This window comes from Pagrus major, chromosome 21, assembly GCF_040436345.1.
Source record: "Pagrus major chromosome 21, Pma_NU_1.0".
Classification (NCBI taxonomy): domain Eukaryota; kingdom Metazoa; phylum Chordata; class Actinopteri; order Spariformes; family Sparidae; genus Pagrus; species Pagrus major.
In genome coordinates this window covers 16,790,984-16,813,174 of record NC_133235.1, presented here as the reverse complement: position 1 = coordinate 16,813,174, position 22,191 = coordinate 16,790,984, and the positions used below count along the sequence as shown (strand labels likewise).

The 22,191-nt window shown below is 39.4% G+C and overlaps 2 protein-coding genes across 2 annotated transcripts; one reads left to right on the top strand and one right to left on the bottom strand.

Annotated features, from left to right (window-relative positions):
* Window positions 1–14,319: 14,319 nt before the first annotated feature.
* On the top strand, window positions 14,320–18,953 carry cdcp2 (CUB domain containing protein 2). The gene is made up of 6 exons (XM_073491264.1): window positions 14,320–14,460; window positions 14,707–15,054; window positions 15,440–15,781; window positions 17,089–17,442; window positions 18,359–18,537; window positions 18,648–18,953. Exons 1-6 carry the CDS (start codon window positions 14,394–14,396, stop codon window positions 18,951–18,953), a joined length of 1,596 nt encoding a protein of 531 aa, XP_073347365.1. The 5' UTR covers window positions 14,320–14,393.
* A 47-nt stretch (window positions 18,954–19,000) lies between these two features.
* On the bottom strand, window positions 19,001–21,624 carry tceanc2 (transcription elongation factor A (SII) N-terminal and central domain containing 2). Its single transcript, XM_073491266.1, has 4 exons — window positions 21,192–21,624; window positions 20,951–21,092; window positions 20,067–20,260; window positions 19,001–19,522 (listed from the first exon to the last, which is right to left on the bottom strand). The coding sequence occupies exons 1-4, from the start codon at window positions 21,288–21,290 to the stop codon at window positions 19,334–19,336; spliced, it is 624 nt and encodes a 207-aa protein (XP_073347367.1). The 5' UTR covers window positions 21,291–21,624; the 3' UTR covers window positions 19,001–19,333.
* Between the last annotated feature and the right edge of the window lie 567 nt (window positions 21,625–22,191).

The following is a 22,191-nucleotide window of genomic DNA, read 5'->3' as shown; positions in this document are numbered from 1 at the left end:
CGTTTATTTCCGAGGTTTGATGTTTGTCGAGCGCAAATAACAAATATAGCTGAAGAATTCTAATGAATATTTTATTTGAGCTGATCTATGTCAATAATTCATGTTTTACTGTAAAGACATCTTGACACGAAAGCCTGGACAGAGTGTGTGGAGTTCATCCAGGTTCAATGATGTTAAACCACTTTTTCATAAAATATCTTTAGTCACAGTTCTACAAAAAGGAAGTAATAAACAATTTAAGACAGTATAAATAGTGGACAGAGCTTTTGGGTCTGAAAAGTGAAGTCAATGCAGAGGTGCCTTAAATCTGCATTCTTTCTGATGGCCAGCAGGGGGCGAGACCACTGGTTTCAAAATGAAGTCTGATTATATGTAAGAGAAAATGACACTACTTCTTTACCTCTGTAAACAGTTTCCTAATATGTTTATGTCTCAGTCGCTAATTTCAAGTCATTACAATGTTCATTTGTAAATTACAGTCCTATTTCGAGTAAAATAGACACTAAGGCTGGGTATGCTTTAGATTTAGCTACCTTGCCATTGACAAGTTGCTACCACGAGGCCTCCTCTGGTTCATCGTCAAATCCAATCAAATAGAAGCTTAGCAATGCGTCCAAATACAGACACATCTGCCTCCAAAGAAACCAAGATGGAAACGGCCAAAGTGCCAAACTCGAGGCTTCAAACACAATAGGTGAAATTGTGGTGATTCTGTCCACAACATACAGTCTATGGGTAACACAGAACTGTCTTGACCTATAGAGGAGACAATATGTTTACTGAAAACATTTTTAAGCCTTTAAATTTGTAGGACTATATCAACAAATCCCACGACAATGTCTAAAACCAACAATTAGCAAGTATTAAAACCTTGCACAGCCTGATTAGACCTCTTCTCTGGTCTACTTGGGAGTGTACAAACTATGTTTGATTGACATCTCTCTTCCTCTCCCCATTAGTTTTGTTGCACCTGTTATGCATCATATAAATTACACCATAATTACAAGCGACTGAGCAGAAAAAAAACATATAAGCGACAAATTGACAAAACTAGAGAGCTAGCCGCAAAGCTTCTATTGCTGGCAGTTACAGTGTTGGCACCTAACTGCTCTAAATATATAGCACAACAAAAATTGCAAATTTAGATTAGGTTTAAGTTTCACTACGTTGTACATTGTGTGATTGTGTGTGATTACTAAAAAAGATCCTTCTTCTTCTAAATGGTGTGGCAACAAGGCTAGTAATGCATGAGCAATGCCTAATTGGATTAGTGGGAGGTTTTGTTGTTCCTATTCTGCCAACATAGCTTGAATGTAGCACCAGCACAGACAACATACACCATTATTATTTATTGACATGATTCATACAGTTATTATTCGGTAAAATCGCAAAAATTCCTGTCTGACTTTAACCAACTTCTACCTGACTAGAAGTCTAATCAGCCAGAATTGAGAGCACCTGTATCGGTATACATTAGTGAGCCATACTGTTGGGCTACAGATTCCTTTATTGCTACTGTATATTAAAATAGTCCCAAAAAAGGTACCATTTAGTCATGCTTGAGTAGTGTTTGCTAAAAACTACAGTGCCCATCGGCCCATTTTTTCATTGTTACTTTAAAAGGAACTCTAAATTTGTGACCTGGTTTAAAGAATGTCATCGTTAGTAGAAACAAATGGGCCCTTTACACAATGCCAGAGACAGGGTAGAGAAGTTGGTAACTATTGAGAGACAAACAAGGGAATCGTTGGCTTTGGTCTCTCCATTGGATTTACTGACAATTCAAAAATGTAGAATAATGCCAGCGTTATGCTTTAAGGACCTGTATACATCAACTCCTAAACCCAAACAACCAGGACAACATCCTCTGGGAATTTATGCAAAATCATATACTAAAAGGCAGACGCTGTCAAAAATAAGGGACTGTGAAAAATAAACGAGGTTCACACCCTTATTTACACTTTTTAGTCTCTAATACATAAAGTCTCTGGTCCAATTCCTCCCCATGTCACAAAACACAATTAAGCCACAAAGGACCAGCTGAGAAAACCCTGGCGAACCAAGGACATCCGCACAAGCTGCCCTAGTGGGAAGTTGATGAAATGGTTATACGATACAGTGAAACATCATCCACACATGAGCTAAAACAGATTTCCATATTCCATTCCTAGAGAAAAAACACATTTTGAATGAGGAAGGGACACGTGGCACATAAGATGTAGAGCAGGGAATGGAATAATCTAAGCTCAGTGACCAAACAACCTTTCGAAAAATAATAAGGTGACTGGAGTTGTAGGTAGGCAGGGAGGAAGATTTGCAAGATTTTATCACATGAGGGCAAAGGCATATTAATCATAGTCCAGGCACACATGAGCACAATGGTATAGGGAAGAACTCAGGAAAGGTTAATGTGTGGAAACGTGTGTAATAACGTGCGGCGTTGGAATACTAAAATGGTAGGTTCAATATGCAGCAAAGCAATCACAGCACTTTGTCACATGTCACTGTACATAAGAAATGCTCGCCGTATACTGCTGGCAAAGAAATATGATGAAAAAATGTACAGCATCTGCCAAACTGCATTAATTTAACAATAAAAAACAGAAATGTTTGTGTGGGAAGTTCAGCTGGTTAAGGCTGTCATTTTGAATTCGACTCAGCCTTTTCTGCATGTTATTCCCTTTCTTTCATATTTCCTGAATCTTTGCATAGACAAATAATCTCAAACATCATCCTAATCATCATCAACAACCTACACTTTAGGCAAATAATCCTTCACAAAAACCTCTTCAGACACAGAGAGAAGACAGTGTAAACAATTTCCAGTTCCATTTCTGATTCCTTAATGACCTTGATAATGACAATAAAGAGCCACTGTAGAAGGAACAAAAGCAAAGCTGGCACAAAATAAATCCAAACTTGAGTGATTCAGCTCGGCTTCTTTTTGACAGTCCGGCGGGCTACAAGCTTTACATCTCTGTTTCAAATGCAAAATCAAAGAGACTGTGTACTCATCAGCAGGCTACAGAGCCGGCGATCTCCCTCATTGTCCCGCAGCATTGGATGTCTTGGCAGCTGGCCCTGGTACTCATGGTGTCATTGCTTCTCACTAATGAATGCAGACAAGAATTCAAAGGCCATATTGAAAAAGTAGCAACATAACTCGAGCGTTCACTTTTGTAGACGTGCAAATTTTGCTGACACAGACGGCACCAAAGAGTCTGAAAATGCTGAAGAGAGCAGGAAGGGAGATCACATGGAAAAAGTAGGTTTTGATCAGGGAAGCCATATCAATGTCTGATCTCATAAACTAACCAATTTATGCTTTTCACATGCTTTTCATTTTAATAGCACCTTCTATGTCATCTTTATGCGATCAAGGGTGTTTAACACAGATGTTGAAAATCTGATTCTGTTTGATCAAGGTCCTTTCAAGTTACCGGTTTTCATTTTATCTGAAAAAAGTAAAAAAAAATCATTTTCTTTTATGTTGTCTCAGATAGCTCATAAGTGGAATCATAAGAGGAGTGGACCTTGACTGTCGAGGCTCCCTCAACAGCCGCTTTACTCCCTCCAATCAAGCAGGTTTGCAGCATTTCAACCGACACACCGGCTCAAATGTTACCACTTAGCAGCTCTGAATCATCTGAGCTTGTACAGTCAGTCAGTCAGGGTTCAGAACTGTTCCACATGAAAGAACTTATTCTCCAAATTCATTCAACAAACACCCTATTACCTCAACTGCCCTGTTTCAGAAAACATTATTCTTACTCGGAGACGTGGTACATTTGCAGACGAACTCCTGAAAAGCAAATAATTCCAGACATTTGCTGAGCTCACCATCAATGCAAATCTGAGCCTCACAATATCAGCATAGCAATTCCCCTGTTCTGTGGTGAAAAGGTGTCGTAATAAGCATGTCACTGCTTCAGAATAACAATCCTAGCCCTCCGACACAGTATTGTGCAACATCAATCAGGAATGTGGGTACTAATGGAACTTCAGTGGCCATCAGAGAAGGGCAGCCTACTGATAGATGAGGGAACACAGCACAAACAACTCCATCTACACATAGAAATACACAAACATACTCCCATTAGTCTGCATGCAAGTAATGATTATGTCTTATGAAAGGCGATGACGATCCACCCACAACCCTGAGATTCCCAGATATGGACAACATAGGAGTAATAAAATTTGAGAAAGCATAAGCAATATCCTCTTACTGTTTTATTACACTGAAAAACATTACTGGCAATTGTTGGTTGGGAGACTATTTAATTAGACCCCTATTAATCACAGTAATTGGTCATTTTAAATCCCAGGAGTGTAACTGGCCAATAGCTGTTAACCTTCTGTCTCTATCCCTGCTGTTGCTCGCCTAACTATTAATATACTGGTCGGCATCATTTCCAAATGACTCCTGGGAAGAGTTTTCATTGGTTCTCAATGAGGGGTTGATTATCTGTGTATTCATGCAAGGTTCATCATTCCTCAAGAGTACTTATCTCATACAAACACACGTTTAGTTTAGCTGTGAACACGTGAACAAGTACTCTGTGGAGTACACGTTGCTTGCTGAACAAAGCCACATCTAATATTAAAAAGGGAAAATGTCACGGAATAACTAGGTCGCTCTGTGTTTTTACCACCTTGTTTTGTCAGATCACCGCAACATTATGTAAACTGCTCAGATGGAACAGTACCAGCGTGGCCTTTGTCAAGTACTACGCCTCGTGAAATTGGTTTTCATATTGTGGTGTAACACAAGACTTTACATTATTTGCAACTAAATGCAGTGTGAATGTTGAATGTGTTGTGGGTATTCTGTACGAGCCCAGTCTGTACATACAGCTGGTGCCACCCACAGAGACTGGGAAATGACCAGTACGCCAGGCCATCTGTCAGGAAGCAAAGAGCAGATTCAGACCCGAAAGGCCACCAAGGCCAAAAGGGTCAGCAGCAGGGAGGAAAACTGTGGCCAGAAATGGATCCAAACGGTATCATAAGAACATTTAAACACTCAGAGGCCGTGTTGTCGTGCATATTGTTTTTGAGCTTTTAGGTTGAGCTCTAATGAGGTGAACGTCTCATCCGTTGTGTTTACACAGCAATGACTGTAATTGTTAGACCCTGAGTCACAGGTTCTTAGTGCACTGTATACTGTGAATAATGGCATTGCGTTCATATTGTTAACAGAAAACACACTTTAGTCATGGCACTCATGAGTCATTAGCGGTACCCTAAAGGTATGAGTGTATGCAACAAAAAATGGTGTCGTAACTGCCCTCCAGAACAACAGATATGTTTGGATCTGATGTCTGTATTGCCTTCAGAAACAGATCCTGTCTGTTGGTGTGACACCACTATGGTTAAGGTTTTGATAGTTTTAGGAACAAAAAGGTTATTTTTCCAACACTTGCTGAATTTCATTATCTTAGCTCACACTCGCTAGCCTTGCCCGGTTACCATTGCTGAAATGTATGTAAAATAATCCTAAAACGCCGATCCCAGTCCAGCTGAAGTGAATTGAAAGCTGTTGTTGAACCATTTGAAGTACAGACATGTGTTTGGGCTCTTTTGAAAGGTCATAAGCTGACTTTGATTATTTGTTCTGCGGGTGCTTCTGGCACTAATCTATAATGTCGGAACACACTGAATTATGTATTTATTTTTTATTCTGTGAGTACCCCTATTAGCTGGAAAACACAATAGGTCCACATCATGTGGTCTAACAGAGTTCAAGTTCAAATTAGATCTTTTTAAAACATTTTTTACTGAAAATAAACACTTAACACATTCTCTTTTTTAAGGAAATGTTCAGGCAACTGACAAAAAAAGCCATTTTTTTACCTCAAAATACCCCTGCCAAAAGTAACAGGGGCAAAAACTCATTATAGTTCTTTATTTCTTTATTTACACTAACTTTATGCATATAAAATAGTCAAGAACAAGTGCTTAGGTGGGAAAACAGCCTACTTAAAGAGCAAAACACATAAAACTACATAAATGCGCATAAACGCACAGGACTAGTAATACCTGGGAACCTCGAGTAATTTGTAAAAATTGTGGAGTTGTATGTGATCTTAATCCTGTGTGAATCTGCCATGTCAGTTATTTGTGAAGTAAAAATTCCACTGCAAATTAGAGAGAGACATTATTAGCCCGTGCAAATCGGTATGTCAGCTATGGGGCTTGTATTTTTTCAACATCTGTTTTCTTTTGTTAGACAACTGAATTAATAACAAATGTGATTGCAGCTCTTAATATGTTTAACAGCAGTTAACAGCTGTGCTGTGCTGTCAGATTGGCAACATTGACGTTTAAAATGAGCAATGACAGGGAATGTCACAGCCACAAAGGATCTATCACTTGATTTAAATGAGCTGCAAATGTGTATTTATTCTTGTAACGCATGTAGGAATTTGGCAAAACAACTCTAGCCTATATTATTAATGTGGCTCTCCACTTCTGAAAACCTGTCATATCATATCTGGGGGATAATATTAAATAGTAAATTTGAGTAAAAAACACACATCCTGTTTGAATGTGCCACATGAGCCTAATGGGTTGGGTTTCTAAATCACGAGGTCCCCTCATGATACCAGTCCTGTGCAAATAGGGCTTTAGAATGTAAACATGACATACATGGTTATGTCTATTACGCTTCACCATCCAATTGATTCAACTGTAAGAAAAGTACAGTCCAGTCTTGCAAAGGCGTTAGAGGTGATCATGATGTCAAGAACTGGGAATCACGATACATCAAAAAATAAAATTTTTCCCTTCTTTTTCCCTTCTCCCTTTCACCCTCTGACTCTCTGACAATGCGACACGCATTTCCTCCCCTGGAATACGACTATGTCAAATGTACATAAACAAGCTCTTTTTGAGCATTTGATCTTGGGAGGAAAATCTTAATTTATTAAACCGAAAGACTTTCACCGCAAAAGATAAAAAAATTTTTTTTAAAAATGCTGCACCAATGATATAATAATTGTAATATTTTCAAGTCACTGCCCTCCTATTTGTCATCAAGTCGCTGAGCTGTCTGTGTCACTGATTCCTGTTCCCATCCACTTCATCATTTCATTCTTTTAATTACTTCTGTGAAAATTCATGCAAGATCATAGCAAGAGCAATCTTCTGAAATAGCTGATGCATTATGAGTCAGATGTTTAGTACCCAGTGAGCAAAGGGTACTAAAACAGCTTAATCAAGTGCTCTTGCTAAGGGCCATAATTGTACTCTGTTTATGTGCCAGGGTGCCCCCCCCCCCCCCCCCCCCCCTTCCTGTTATCTGGAGTATTTACACTGCAGCATCGCTATGTGAGTGATTAATTAAAATGCTGCCGCTTTTTGCCCAAAACAACACAGCCGTCGAGACGGCTCAGTTGGAATTGATTTATAGAGCTATGCTTTTGATGCTGTGCATTGCTCTATGAAAAGCTGTGATATATATTATTTTTATTATACAGAAACACTTCACTTGTCACTGATGAAAGTACATCTCAAATGGTGCCTTGCGAAATTATCTGCACAATTAGCAAAGCTGAACTGATTGATATTGAATGTACTGATGTAAACAAACAGCATCAGCAAATATTCTAAACGTGTCTAGTGTCTGTTTATTTAAAGGCTTGTCAACCAGTTTGAGCAGGATATCAGGTTCCTCCTCCAACCTTCTAAAACTAAAATACAAAGTTGGAGGTTTGCAACAGATTACGATTGTGTTGTGACAGATATTAGAAAACATAGTTGCGGAGTTGTACCCGTCACTCACCATTAACATGAACCACGCTCATGACAGCAGAGACTGAGGGAGTGATGGTAATAAACTTCACTAAAATGCATCAGATACTGAGCCCAAAGAATGCTATTATAAGGACTGTGTGTGGTCTTGTACCTATTGCATAAGCCTATTACTTAGTTTCTTTGGACTGTTTCCGTAATGCTTCAATAACTGTAAAGCATGTGGAGAAAACTTGACTAGCTACCCTGAGTGTGACAAAAGCCATGTTGAGCTTCCCATGAAGCCACCATTGCAGGGGAATAACTATGTAAATCTGCTGTGTACAACAGTCGTGTTCAGAGCCATTATACAATTTTACCCTCTACTAGAGACCTGGTTTGAAGTAAGCTAATAGGAAAGGAGGCAAAAGAACGGCAGGAACCTTTCTAAACCCATCAGTCTTTCGCATGAAGCAGCAGGCTGTAGTGTGAACACTGTGTGAAAAACAGCCCCATTATTTTCTTTCAAGACAAAATTTAGACCACCTCTTTGAGTCTGAGTGCCCGACACCTCAGCGTTGCAGCAGAACTACTAACCTGAGCATATTAAAATGACATAATGTATTTTTTGTTATGTGTCATTGATGAGCAGCGTGACCATCATCAGTACATTAAGAGAGTAGCAGAAACGTAAACCAAAGGCGTTCAGTAGTTTACATTTAAGAATATAAAGCGACCGTACATCCTATGTCGTTCAAAAGCCACTTCTTATGAAGCCAATATTACAGGGGAATTATGTGAAGAGGCTGTATGCAACAATCATGTTTACATCACTACAGCAACACAATCTTTGCCTCAGTTAGAGACCGAACTGTACAATGAGGCAATAGGACACCTCCACAGAGGATGACAACAACTTTCACAACTTATGCTAGTTATTGTTCAGCTCCTCATACAACACCAGCGTGAAACCTTGTCATAAACATGCCAAAGTATAAGAAAAAAAAACATGCTGTACCAAGAGAAGAATAGCTTCAATAGTTCTTGTTGCACAATAACACCAACATATAAAGAATTGCAAAGAGCAAACCGCTTGCTCCAAACAAGCACTTACGTGAGATAGCAAGAAAACAGCTAACATTAGCATTGTTGCTGTAGGAACTGAACATAACAAAACATTATTTCTTCATAAAGCCTTCCTGAAACAGACCGTTAGCAGGCTAGCTTTGCTATGAAATGCTACATGAGGAACAGAGTTAGCAAACTAGCAAACAACATTGTAGCAAACGAGCGGGAAAGTGCTTTGAGTGCATAAATCTGCAATAACTGATCATTTTTGGTCACTTGTGACAACATTAGCATTCATTTGAAGTCCTGTTCTTTATACTTGACAAATGTAAGTTCAATATCAACTCACCTTTTAGCTCTGTAGTAGGTCTCAATCCATTCTTGAGGAAAATATCTGCCTCTTCTGCTGCTAAATGCTCCACTGTGTCCACCAGCTAGCTTAATCGCTAACTGAGGCTGTCTGCTGTTCGGTGCTGAGCAGGTAGTGTACAGCGGGTTTTTGAAGTGTTTCTCTGAAAACAGCTGCATGCTATGACGAAAAACAATGCTATGACGAGTAAGGACACATGTGAGCTCTGAGTTTCATAGTTGACTTAACTGGCCTTCATGTGGGTCGCTAAGGCTAGGTGAACCCAGGTGTGAATGATTGTTAAGCTGCCTGAGGAGGGAACTCAGGACAGCGTAATGTCGTAGGCCACCTCCTCTGTTCAAAGACGGCCGTTCCAGTTTGAAATGGACGGATTCTTTTACTCCTCTTTCAAACCATCTGTATTCTCCGGCCACATTGTTGTCCTCAAAGGACATACATAAGCTACAGCTATTTTGCCAACAATTTTATAAGAAACATTGATTCCTGGACTATGTTTAAAGCATGAAACAAAATCACTACCTGCCACCTGCCAATTACATATAAAAACATTTCTGTGGCAGGTAACAATTTCAGGTCACCTGCCAACAGGGCAGACTGATTTTTCTTATATTAATAAAAAAAAACATTTAAAATTGGGGTTTGCAATTCTGGAAAAGGACAGCTGATTTGAAGGAAATGCTGCTGCATGTTAGTTGAGGTCGTGGCGTGGTAAGGTGTAGGGAGCAAAAGCAAGGCTTCATTTCTAAGATACCAAGGGAGAAGTGAAAAGCCATACCGTGTATTTGTTTTCAAATTTAAAGTTGTTACAAGCATTATTTAGTAATGGAATCAGACTTATTCTGGCTCATCTGGTAATCTAACTGCCTGTTGTTTTTAGAGCTGCCTTACCACCAAAGTCATCAGTTGTGATTAAAATCATGTATTTAAGCTGTGCCGTATAATCATTTGAATTTTTGTGCATTTATTGTATTGTATGTATGTATTTCACATTAGTCTTTACTGCAGCTATGACAACCAATTAGTGCTGCAGTATGTGTCTTGCATTTTAAAATCTTTCTGTTACCATTTTCTGTGACGCCCTTGCTTTAAAGTCACTCTATATGCAATTAAATTTGTATAAATAGCAAAAATATCCCGGAACATAACAAATTTCATCTCATCTAACATAGCAAAGCCAGGGTAGTAAGAATAGCAGTCGGCGAGGGAAGTCGATTCTTTCTCCTCTCTGTTCCTTAACCTGAATAACAGATTTCATTGCCCTCGTAACTGTAGAGGGAGGCTTAGCTCATTAAGGTCCATAATCCAATCTGTGAGCTCCCTGAATTGGAGGTGCAATGACATATCAATATTGTCCTTGGTAGAGAGAGAAGGTGGAAATGTAGAGTGGAGCAGAGAAAATGTTAACAAAACCACTGTGAGGGAGAAAAAACAACATTTCTGGCTGTAAGTGAACATCAGCTGGGAATACATGGCACAAGGTTGTAGCAATGTTTTCCTCTGTACTCAGTCAGTTTGGCTGGTCCACTCCTGAATAAGAATTACTACCACTGTTATACACATTTGAATAATGTTATAAAAATGCTGAATGCCATTAAATACAGCTCTGTTATTAGAAATTAGCTTTGAGTGCAGCCAACCAGCTGCAGTGCAAACATTATGGATGAAACACTGTGTTGTCACTAAACAAAAAGCAGCACAGGGTGACTCAGGGTTATCCTTAGGCTCTTTCTGCAGAAATATGCCAAGCATTAAAAATATTAAGAGACAAATCATGCTAAGACACCATATAGCACCGGGTACACTTGGGAATGACATGTAGATGTTCTGCCAAGCTGCAGGCTGTGTTGGAAACATTAAGTTTTTATTGTCCTGTGACATATATGCTTATATATTCATCTCATTTCCCCCTGACTGTCAGGGGCTTTAGAGAACATTCATCAGAGTGAGCAGTTACCAACAGTCCCTCTATACCCGAAGCAAAATCTAACATAATCTGTCCTGATGTGGGGAAAAGATGTTTTGTAAACAGATTATGTTTTATTAAAATTTTATCAACGTTCGAATCATTTGCCGTCTTGCGTTTTGGATCAAAAGATGCCAGATGTCAAGGCTGTCAAGTCCCCTCCGCCCACAACAACACAGCTAAATCCAAACCACTTATGAGTCAAGGTGTAGACTGATTTATTTTATAGTTTTTGCTGAACATAACAAATTGTAACAAAATCCCCATCTGATGTATTTTTGAACCAAAATTATTCAATTAAGCTCCCAGTGCCAGCCCTGGTCAAAAGGCTGCTATTTGTATGACTGAAGTTCCCCTTTATTCTGCTGGAATTTTCCAGTTCTTTCAACCATATTTGTTTTTTTAAGTATTTACTTGCTAATAGGTGATTTAATTTCTCCAAACAAACGATATCTTTCTGAAACACATTTCAGCACTGCCCAGTACCCACATCCTTGAACAATGACAAGCTTTCAGAGAGGACAGAATTAAAATTCAAAGGCAGGGCGGTTCATTTTAGTTCCAGGAACCGCTGTGTGAAAAACACTTGACTGATTTTAATCACATTCTTATTTATTTCAGCTTAGTGCTCGGCATGACTTTTCAGAAGCCGTTGGTGATTTCCACTGTGTTTTCATGGTGCAACAGCACCATCTAGCAGGTCTCTTTTGGTGCTAGCTTTGATCACTGAGGCCATTAGATATTCTCTCTAAAAGCCCTGCCTTCACAGCACCGCTAGAATAGCAAACATTTATTTGCAGAATAGGTTTTTTGCTAAGAGTACTTTATCTCCCTGTCTGTAACACACTCCACTAAGTCAGGATTATTGTTGTCGACATGTGTCTGCACTATTCAGTTACACGACTGCCGAACCAGGAGGAATGAGTCACGGCGTCTGAGTGGCATTCTGCAAATACATCAAAATCTCTGTCTGAGCCTTATTGCAGCGTTCTCCTCAGAAACAGACGCTACAGTGTAAACAAAATTTACATTACAATCACTTGCGTCTTTGAGAGAGATGACCTTGCTTCGGAGGAGTCAAAATGCAGGACTTCTTCTCTATAGCTCAATTAGTTTGTAATGAAACATTTATATATGAATAAAATAAAGGTGCACTGCAAAATAGGCAAAATTACAGAAGAGAATTTAAAGTGTTGAAGTATTGAGCATAATTTTATGAGACAACTTTATTTCGTGGAGCTCAACTGCTTGCTGAACTACATTTTTGGACAGCTGCAATTGCTTTTGTGTGCAAAACATGTGCTTAGCTGACAAAAGCTAACATTTTAGATGCCCAATCAGAATTACAAATGCTATGGGTTTTAACCTTGTTATCATGAGGGATGTCATTTTCTCCTACTCGATGACAAGCTGCAGGTGGAAAGATAAAACAGCACAGACAGGAACCATTCTTCACAGACGTTTTATTTTTGAGCACATTATAATCCAAATGTTTAAACACTTCAACACAGATGACCACTTATAGTGAAGTATTAGAGTGGTGTTGATACATGTTGGCTTAGCATTAAGAGTGAAAACAAGTGGCAAACAGCCTAACTATAACTTGGCTGGGGGCAGAGACCTCAAGACAAACCATTTGCCTCCTGTTTCCACACTTTGTTTGAAGCTGAGCTAACCGTCTCCCGGCCATGGCCTCATATTTAAAGAACAGATATGAGTGGTATTGATCTTCTCATCTAACTGTTGGCAATGAGATATGAGCATGCTTTCCAAAATGTCAAACTATTTCTTTAAGGTCAAGGTCCACCCACTAACGTTTTTCCAAAATTTCCGACTGCGTCTCATGCTCTTCATCTGAGCCAACTTAGATTTTTTCTTTCAAACGACTGCTTCCAAGATCAAGAATTACATTTTATGCTCATTAATATTTCTGTACTCATTAACACTCTCAAACCACCTGATGCATTATATCACTCTGCAATGAGATGCATAACTGCAAATTGTTAGTATAAATGTGGTCTACCTTTTATTTTAATTGCATTTGATTTATTGTATGTCTGTACCTTGACACATTTGTGAATGGGGGTTCTCCCTCAGTGTGTTCACCGAGGGTTTAAATAAATGACTGAATGAATGAATGAATGAATGAATGAATAAGATTCGGTGACTGTGCTGAATTCCTGTAGCAGCTATTATAATAAGAAACAAAGCATTTAATGCTATACCAAATGAGCTAGATACCCTCCATTACTTGTTTCTGCACTGTGCAACTTCAGTGAGAGGGTAGGATCACAGCGTCAGACACAAGTTTTCAGCACTAAACATTGTTACGACAGAATTAGTTTTTCTTTGTTAGCACCTACATTACTTCTGATAAATTGTTACAGCCTTGCAATTTGTATTTACCACAGTGGTGTTGCATTCAGAAGCTATGGGGGGTCACACAAAATGGCAATTTCGACATAATGTTGCTTTAAGTTTTTCCTTTTTATAAAGGAAAACCCAATTATACCAGAAGTTTAAAACATCATGTGTATATAACTTAAGTCTACAATTAGAAGTACGCCAGGGGGACTATAAGTTATAATAAAATGTATTTAAATAAAGTAAAACTTAAAGCGGTTATATGTTATAACAGCATTATTATTTACTATATTCAGATGAGAGAAATGTATTGTTTGATGTGAATTGTCAGTTCGGAAAAGTTTGGCTTTTTGATTAAAAAGTTTGATTTGTGAATGTGAAAATTTGTCAGAACAATAAGCAAATGAATCAAATCGATTTGAGAACAGAGATTTCTGTCAAACAAGAAAAGCAAAGTCTCCACAGTGCGCCTGACTCCATGACATCAATAGTTGTGGGATGTTCCTCTCCCTCACATCGCTCTAATGAAGCCATTTATATAAGTGACAAATGTGCTCTCTTTCGTCCTCTCTCTTTTATCAACTCCACTTGCAGCTGTGTGTGTGTGTGTGTTTGTGCGACCATCATTAAAAATGTATAGCATCTCTCCAAACAGTGTCCCGACAAGCCACTCACGCTCATTGGATATCAGTCATTAAAATTTAGTGAAGAGGGCAAAGCGTGGCCTAGGCAGGTATCGGGTTCCTCATTCAGGCTGCGGATGAATTTTTCAAAGTCCTATTACCTCTACAAGCACCACTGCTGATGTCTCAAGGCTGTGCGCTCTGACACTGCCGGTGTCTGTCTCTGCTGGTATTGTAGCTGAGGCGTGACAAAAGCCGAATCAACAATAACAACATGAGTCTCAGGGTGGCTATACTGATTCATTTACTACTGCTTGTTGACAAGGCTGATTCTAAAAAAGGTGAGTTGCAATTTGTTATCTTGATGGAGCATAGCTTAAATTTGATGGAAGTGCTTTATCTTGCAGGTACTGTATGTACAGAGAAAGTGGGACCTCAATTGTTCAATGTCAGCATGTAATACACTTTCAGAGGCTGTTCCAGGTTGCTAGAAAATCATCAAATAAATACGTAAGCAAGGAAAGAGCCATAACTTTTACTCTGTATCTTTATTCTTTGAGCTGAAATTAAACCTCTGTCGTTATAAGGTGTCAAATGTGGAGGAATCCTCTCTGCACCATCTGGCAATATCTCCAGTCCAAACTTCCCCGGCCTGTATCCCTACAACATCGACTGTTCCTGGCTAATCGTGGTGGCAGAGGGTTCCTCCGTCCTCCTCACCTTTCACCACTTTGAGCTGGAGTACCATGCCAGCTGCACTTACGACTACATCAAGATCTACAATGGCATATCTGAGGACGAGGGGAACCTCCTTGGGATATTTTGTGGTGACATCTCCCCGCCACAGTTCACCTCATCTTGGAACGTCATGTCCATCATCTTCCATTCAGACCGCCATGTGGCCCACAGGGGTTTCAGTGTTGGCTACAGAAAAGGTAACTCGTTCTATTTGATGCTATATGACATGGATCAGTTGACTATCTGCCCAAAACTTGAGTTGATTTTCTCTGACAATACCATAACTCATGGCTTTTAGCTAGAACTTCTTGACCTTAACCTCACTTGAGTAGATCTCACAAAAAGATTATGCAGAAAGAAGAGACAGTAGTCATGCTCGTGGCACTGTGAGTCATAGCGGTGCTTAGGGCTAACGAGTATGCTATCATCACATTGATTATGGTAGCGTGTTTATGTTAAAGGGACAGCTCACCCCAAAATCAGAGAAACATACATGTATCTTTCCTATTACGAGTAGTGCTATTTATCCATCTAAATTGTTTTGTTTTCAACGCATTTGAGTTTACCCTCTATCCTCTCTAGATATGTGTGGTGGGGTCCTAACTGGCCTATCAGGTGTTATCTCCAGTCCAGGCTACCCTCAGGAGTACAGCAACGATGCCGACTGCTCGTGGGCGATCCATGTATCCAACAACAGTGTGGTCACCTTGGTCTTCTTGGACTTCCAGCTGGAAAACAACGAGGGATGTAATTTTGACTTTGTCGCCCTGTTTGATGGCCCAACGGTCACCCACCGCCATCTGGGGAAATACTGCGGGGCAGATAAACCTCCACACATAGTCACCACCTCCAACCAGCTTCTGGTAGTCTTCAAATCTGACTTCAACATTGGTGGACGTGGGTTCAAGGCTTACTATTACTCAGGTAGGAAAGTTTGGTCTGATTGCTTGTTTTATAAGAACATCACTCTGCAATAGAAAAAGTTTTCAGTATTTGACCCTCCTTGCAGGATTTGGAATTTAAAGGAGTCCTTCAGTCCTTTAGTTCAGTCGTTAATGTTACATACTATGACTGTCAGACATTTGGGGTTACATAAAGCAATCTTTATTCACAGAAAACCTATTCATTTGGCTTTGCAGAGCAGAAAAGCTACCATGCAATCCAACGACCTGTTCTCGGTGAAAACCATTGACTGAATATTTTACCTTAAAAACAGTCTGTGATGAAGTAATGAAGACCTACAGACCTACCTACTGATGAAATGAAAACTGAACACTTCACTTCAATACAAAGAACTACTTCAGGCTAAAGCAGAATTTGTCACCCATCTCACACCATCCCTACCAGAAAAGTCTGCGAAGTGAATGTCCTTGAGTGGTCCAGTCTGGACTTGTATCCAATTGAAAAGCTGCAGAATAACTTTCAGACAGCTGAACACAGACCCATTTAGACCTTGTCGAGCATAAGCCAGTCTGATAAATCCTTAAAAAAAAAGAAACTGCTACAAAACGACGTTGATAGATAGTTTGCTGCCTATATAAGTCACTAATTTTCACTTTTTCAATATTTGTAAAAGTAATCTTTTCACATTTTATTTAATGTTGACGTATAAGGAAAATCTTTTTTTAATCCATTTTGAATTCAGAATTGCAAAATTAAAAATATCATGCTTTTAAAGTATTGGGAAAATATGTGCATTTGTGCAAAAAGAGTCAGATGAGAAGATTGATAACACTCTGCAATCTATGCATACGAAGCTACAGCTAGCAGCTAGTTAGCTTAGCTTAGCACAAACACTGGAAACAGCTAGTCTGGCTCTGTCCAAAGGTAACAAAACCCCTTTGCTATTTATTCATTATCTATATCTTGGCCTGGCGCAGTGACCAGGCTAGCTAGCTCCTGTTATTTCCAGTCTCTATGCTAGGCTAAGCTAATTGTCTAAGATTGATAAGCTATAAGAGCCTTTATTGTCATCCACCTGTGTAGTTACTATACACAAATGAATACGGACTTTTACAAAAATGTGGAACTGTTCCTTTAAACTTTAAAGGAGATATCTATTTAATTATTTAATTACATACCTGGTATAAAAATAAATGTTTGTTAGACTCACATCAAATAGTGGATGCAGTATCTTAAAATGTCCACACTAAACTGAATACAATGTAGTAAACAAATATATATATTAAAAAAAAGTTGACTAACTTATATAACCTAATGTACTCCAACAGGTGAATGCCAGCAGGTCCTGTCAACTGTAATTGGCAACTTCAGCAGCCCCCATTTCCCAAATATTTACCCGAACAACATCAACTGCCACTGGAGCATCACACTAGCAGCTGGATACCGCATCAAACTTTTCTTCCCTGTCATGGACTTGGAGGGCCGCAACAGTCTGTCAGACGAGTGCGACTACGACTCTGTTGCCGTTTACGACGGGGACAGTCAGACGGACACCCTGCTGGGACGCTGGTGTGGCAGGGAGCAGCCTTCCTCCCTTGTATCCAAGGGCAACAAGCTGCTGGTGGTACTCAGCACAGACAGAAATGAAGCTCACAGGGGGTTCACTGCTTCTTATCTTGGAGGTAAATGTTTTTTATGAAGACATCATCATCATTCACATTTATAACCTATAGGGGATTATTTCCACTTAAGATGAGTTTCCATCCAAAGTATTCAAAACTTTCAGTCCATCTGTATGCATGCTTTCTTCTGATATAAAATGCTGCAAGTACTCAACCAATCACAAGTGTTCGGCTGCAAGCCCCAACCACAAAGTTCCTATACGTTTAGAAAGTACTTCCCCCGGAGCACAGACTTTTTTTTGGAGGGGGGGGTAATCGAATGTCCCTCGAGCATAATTTGTATCCTGCTCCCTGCCGGGGTAACACACTGAGTTCCTCCTTGGGTGCCTACTCCCTGGGGACAGTTCCATTTCAAGTTGGATTGTGAGTAATGTGGGTGCCAGGTTTTGAAAAGGATGAAGGATGTGTGGAATAAAAAAGGCGATATCTTTGAGTTTGCTGTATGGTTTAGATATTTTTCTTTTTTTAAACTGTGAGTCCAACAGTGTTCTAGGAGTTTATTGCTAGACAAGTGGACTGCTTTTCCTACATTGCCCAGAAATGGAGTTAATGCAGCTTTCTCTGGACCCACAAAAGGCTTTATACTACTTTTTTTGCATATTTAATAGTACTCCCCAAGACCTGTGAACACACTTTGTGTAAAATTGGTGGAGCTACCCTTTAATTTGCACCCTGGTCCCTATGGGAGAAAACACAGTGTCCCTCCTTTGGTTGCTAGTCCCTGGGGAAAGTTCCTGCGGTGGAAACTCAGATATAATCTATCAGGGCGTTCCATTTAAACCATGACTTTCTCAACTTCTCTAGTCTTTAGGACTTTAATTGCTTCCAAAATGCTAAATCTCTACCTCTACAAACAACTCTTATATATGCTGCTCTTCAAAAACAAGTGTGACTTGTCCTTTTTCTCCCCTCAAAGTGGTACCTGTAAACGTAAGCTGCACAAGATCAGAATTCACCATTTTGATACCCCAGCAGTCCTTACCTCAGCTGGACCGTGAGAGCATCTACCTGGGAAACCCGACCTGTGCAGCCCAGTTAACCGCCACCTCATACAAAATACTTGCTCAGTTTGTTAACTGTGGTACAGCTGGCCAGGTGACTAGCCACAGTTTGATATCACTTACTCATGCACCATAATAGGCAACGATTTACTATACTTAAGCTGTTAAAAAATGCTGATCACTGTAACTCCTGACCCCTTACAGAAACATCGGAACATCACCGTGCTGGTAAACAAGCTCTACATCGATTTCTCTGATGGGAAGCAGCAGAATGTGCAGGAATACAAAGTGCAGTGTGATGCCCTGCGGAAGATAGCATCAGTGTCCATCATTTCAGCAGAGGAGCGTCGTCTCGAGGAGCAGGCCCAGCAAACTGAAAATCACAGTGATGGCCATGCAGGGGAGCCAGAAGCTGAGCCTCATGACCTGAGCGATATCGTCTTCATTAGCATCTGTGTTCTGGCTGTTATTCTCATGGTGATAGCTATTGTTTGGCTTGTGCTGCTTTAGTACACGTGTATGGCCTTATCTGACAAAGAAAGGACTCCAACACTGAATTTGTCATTATTTTCAATCATATTTTGCATAAAAATGTTCACCAGCAGTATAAAAACAGAGCACCGATCAGCAAAAAAACGTCATGGTTCCAGTGCAAAGGAATGGCATTATCATCATCACAACAATACGTTACATATTCTTGACAGTGATTTACATGCATAAAACAGTGTAAGGTTGCTGATGTGCCACAAAGTGTAAAAGTATTTTATATCCCCTTTACAGAAAATCAAGAAAATAATTTAAAAAATAAAATGTGTATGCTTCAAAAAGGTTTTCAAGTAAAACATCCATAAGTCTTCAATATGCAGTTGAAAGGTTTGCATGATTATCAGTTATTTCTTGTATTTAGAAACCAGCTGGTTGACTGATACTGTGTTGTCCTTCACTTGAGTTCTGATCTCAGGGTTGTGTTTGAAGGCAAACACCAGCGCTCTGACAGTCCGTCTGTATGAGCTGCTGACTAACCGGGAGCTCTGGTGAAACACCTCCCTCTCAATGTTGTCTATGAGACCAGAATCCTCCTGTAAGTCAGAGAAGAAAAAAAAGGAACATACATAAGCAAACAGACATATAAAAAGATGTCAATGGACTTGCAGCCGAAAAGCCCGTTCTTTACAATATTTTTGGTTGTGGAATGTGTAGAAATGTGCGGCGCGGTGGTGCAGTGGTCGTCTGTCTCTGTGAATTAGCCCTGTCACAAGCTGGCAAACTGTCCAGGACGTACCCGGCCTCTCACCTAATGTCAACTGGGCTGAGAAGTGGTTATAGATAATGGATGGACTAAATGTATACCAGTTCAATTAAACATTAGAAAAAGTGCCGCGTGCTGCACGGATCATGTATGCTGAATTTTAAGTGGAACTTATCGATTTTGTAAAGGTCTTAAACGTCTACAACACACGGCATGTTTTCTGATAAGGAAGGAACCATTAAATTACAAGAAGTTACAATTAATGTAAGGTTGATGTCACAATCAATGTAATGTAAAATGCAGAGTAAACAGAACGAGTTGAACACAAAGACTTTTGCTAACACAATGGACTTGACTGAGATGCTTTTTCTCACCTTGACCTCCAAGGCTTCAGACATTAGTCTTCTAGCGTTGCTCCGGAGTCCTTCAGATTGTTTGTCGGAGCGCACTTCAATAGACGGCTTATTGGAATTCTCCTCGATGAATGTCCTCCAGTCGGTGTAAACCTTTGCTGCCATTGAACTCACCTCAGGGTCCAGATGCTTTCGCATTTTGTTGACAGTGTGACCTTAGAGGTGAGAGGATTTCACACTGTGTTGAACTAATTAGGTGAAGTGATTAAGGGGCTGGTATGTATGAGGTTAACACAATTTTAATAGCTGATTCCCCTTCTGAGTTATAATGCTGCTGTAACAATGCAACGACAGCCAATTCAGGACACCCTGCATTTTATTAATCTTATGAACTGTTAATTTTTTATTAGTTTAAATTGACTTGGTATTGTAAAGTCTGTGCTACACCCTGAGCAGAAAGATAATAACAATAAATGTTTGTGCTTTGGACTTTGGTGCCAATGCCAATACCGATATTAGGAAGCAAAGAATTTGAATATTGATATATTGGCAGATATACACAGGTTTTTTGCAATGATCACTCAAATGTGGTTAACTAACATGTGACAAAATTGTGTAACAGAGGCCGGATATTTGACAGTTTAACATAAAAATGTATAGTTTAAAATGATTTGAGTGCACTTAAACAGTAAACAACACTGTAAAATGAGTGTAATGATTGTAAATTGCTCCAATCATCTTTTTCTTCATTATAATCTTAATAAAGACAGTTTACAATAATATCTCAGAGTCTGGCTCTGCTTTCAACATCGAGGGGGCATTGTGTCAGTTGCCACAGCAATATCTCAGCATATCAGTGACAAACTGTAAAATAACATCTTAACATAAAGCTTGTCTCAGTCTACCTATTTTAGTGGACTTGAGCACCTCCCTGGATGGGATCTTCTTGCTCAGGTCTGTCAGGGCACTCAGCAGGTTGTCTTTGCTCTGTTCTGGTAGCTCCAACATGGACTTGTAGCGCATGATGTCCTCAATCACAACCACCCTCTGTAAGAAACACAAGGGAAATGGACGATTAATTAAATCTGTCACACAGTACCATTAAGTTTGCTAGATAATGACTAAGAAGTAGGACTGATGGCTCACCCGTAAAGATTCAATTGTAGCTTGTTTGTAAACCTTTTCGTTGCTTTTCGATTTTTTAGGTGATTCCCCCTTAGGAAGCCGTACTACAAACTTGTCCATCGTCAAATAGAAATTAACAAGCTACCTAGTTAGCTGGTTGTTTTCGTTTTGTTTTTAAAGTAGTGATTAAACAACAAACTAAGTTCAGAAGGCGGTTCCTCCACAGACAACCAGTGCTGTTATTAGCAGTTAGCTACCTGGCTAACGTTAGATAGCTAGGTACTTCTAATGTAATATCTGCTTAAAATTCAATATATTAAACACATTGCTGGGTTGGTTTAAGTCATTCGTTTGTACTCGACTAATTAATAGCTGCCTTCATATCAACAAATGTGACAAACATGTTTGGGAAAGCTAGCTACAACTGAGTGGCTAAAGGTAAATGGTAGCTACTAATGTTGCCTTTAGGAACTGTCGGAAATAACAGAGTATCGTGGACCTGACCCAACAAGCTGGGAAATAAGAAAATTTGAAGCCATTTCAGTGCACACAATACAGTATTCAAGAACTAATCAATGTTATGAATAAATATAGAAAAATAACTAAATTATCACAATTTAAGTACAAATGATGTATTTCACGATCAAATGCAGTTGTTTGGATTGATGTGCAACTACCAATGTGTGTGTCTAATGTTGCTTACCTCTTGTTATGAATATGAAAAATATTGTCCACGCAACCTGGTAAAATAATATTCTGCAGAGTCTGTGCAGCTTGATCTGGTTAAAAAATAAAACAAAATGCACACAAGATAAGTGTCCAATTATAAGTAAAACCAGGAAAAAGGCAACAAAAATAAACAAACACACACTAAAAATAAAATAAAAGGACTTTACATACCATGTAACACAAACAAAGTTGTGATACAAGATAGCCACAGACAGAATAGCAAGTTCAAAGCCAGGATAACTAGAAAGATTTAGTTCAATAAGATAAAGAATAAGGTGTTGTCACACTGTTT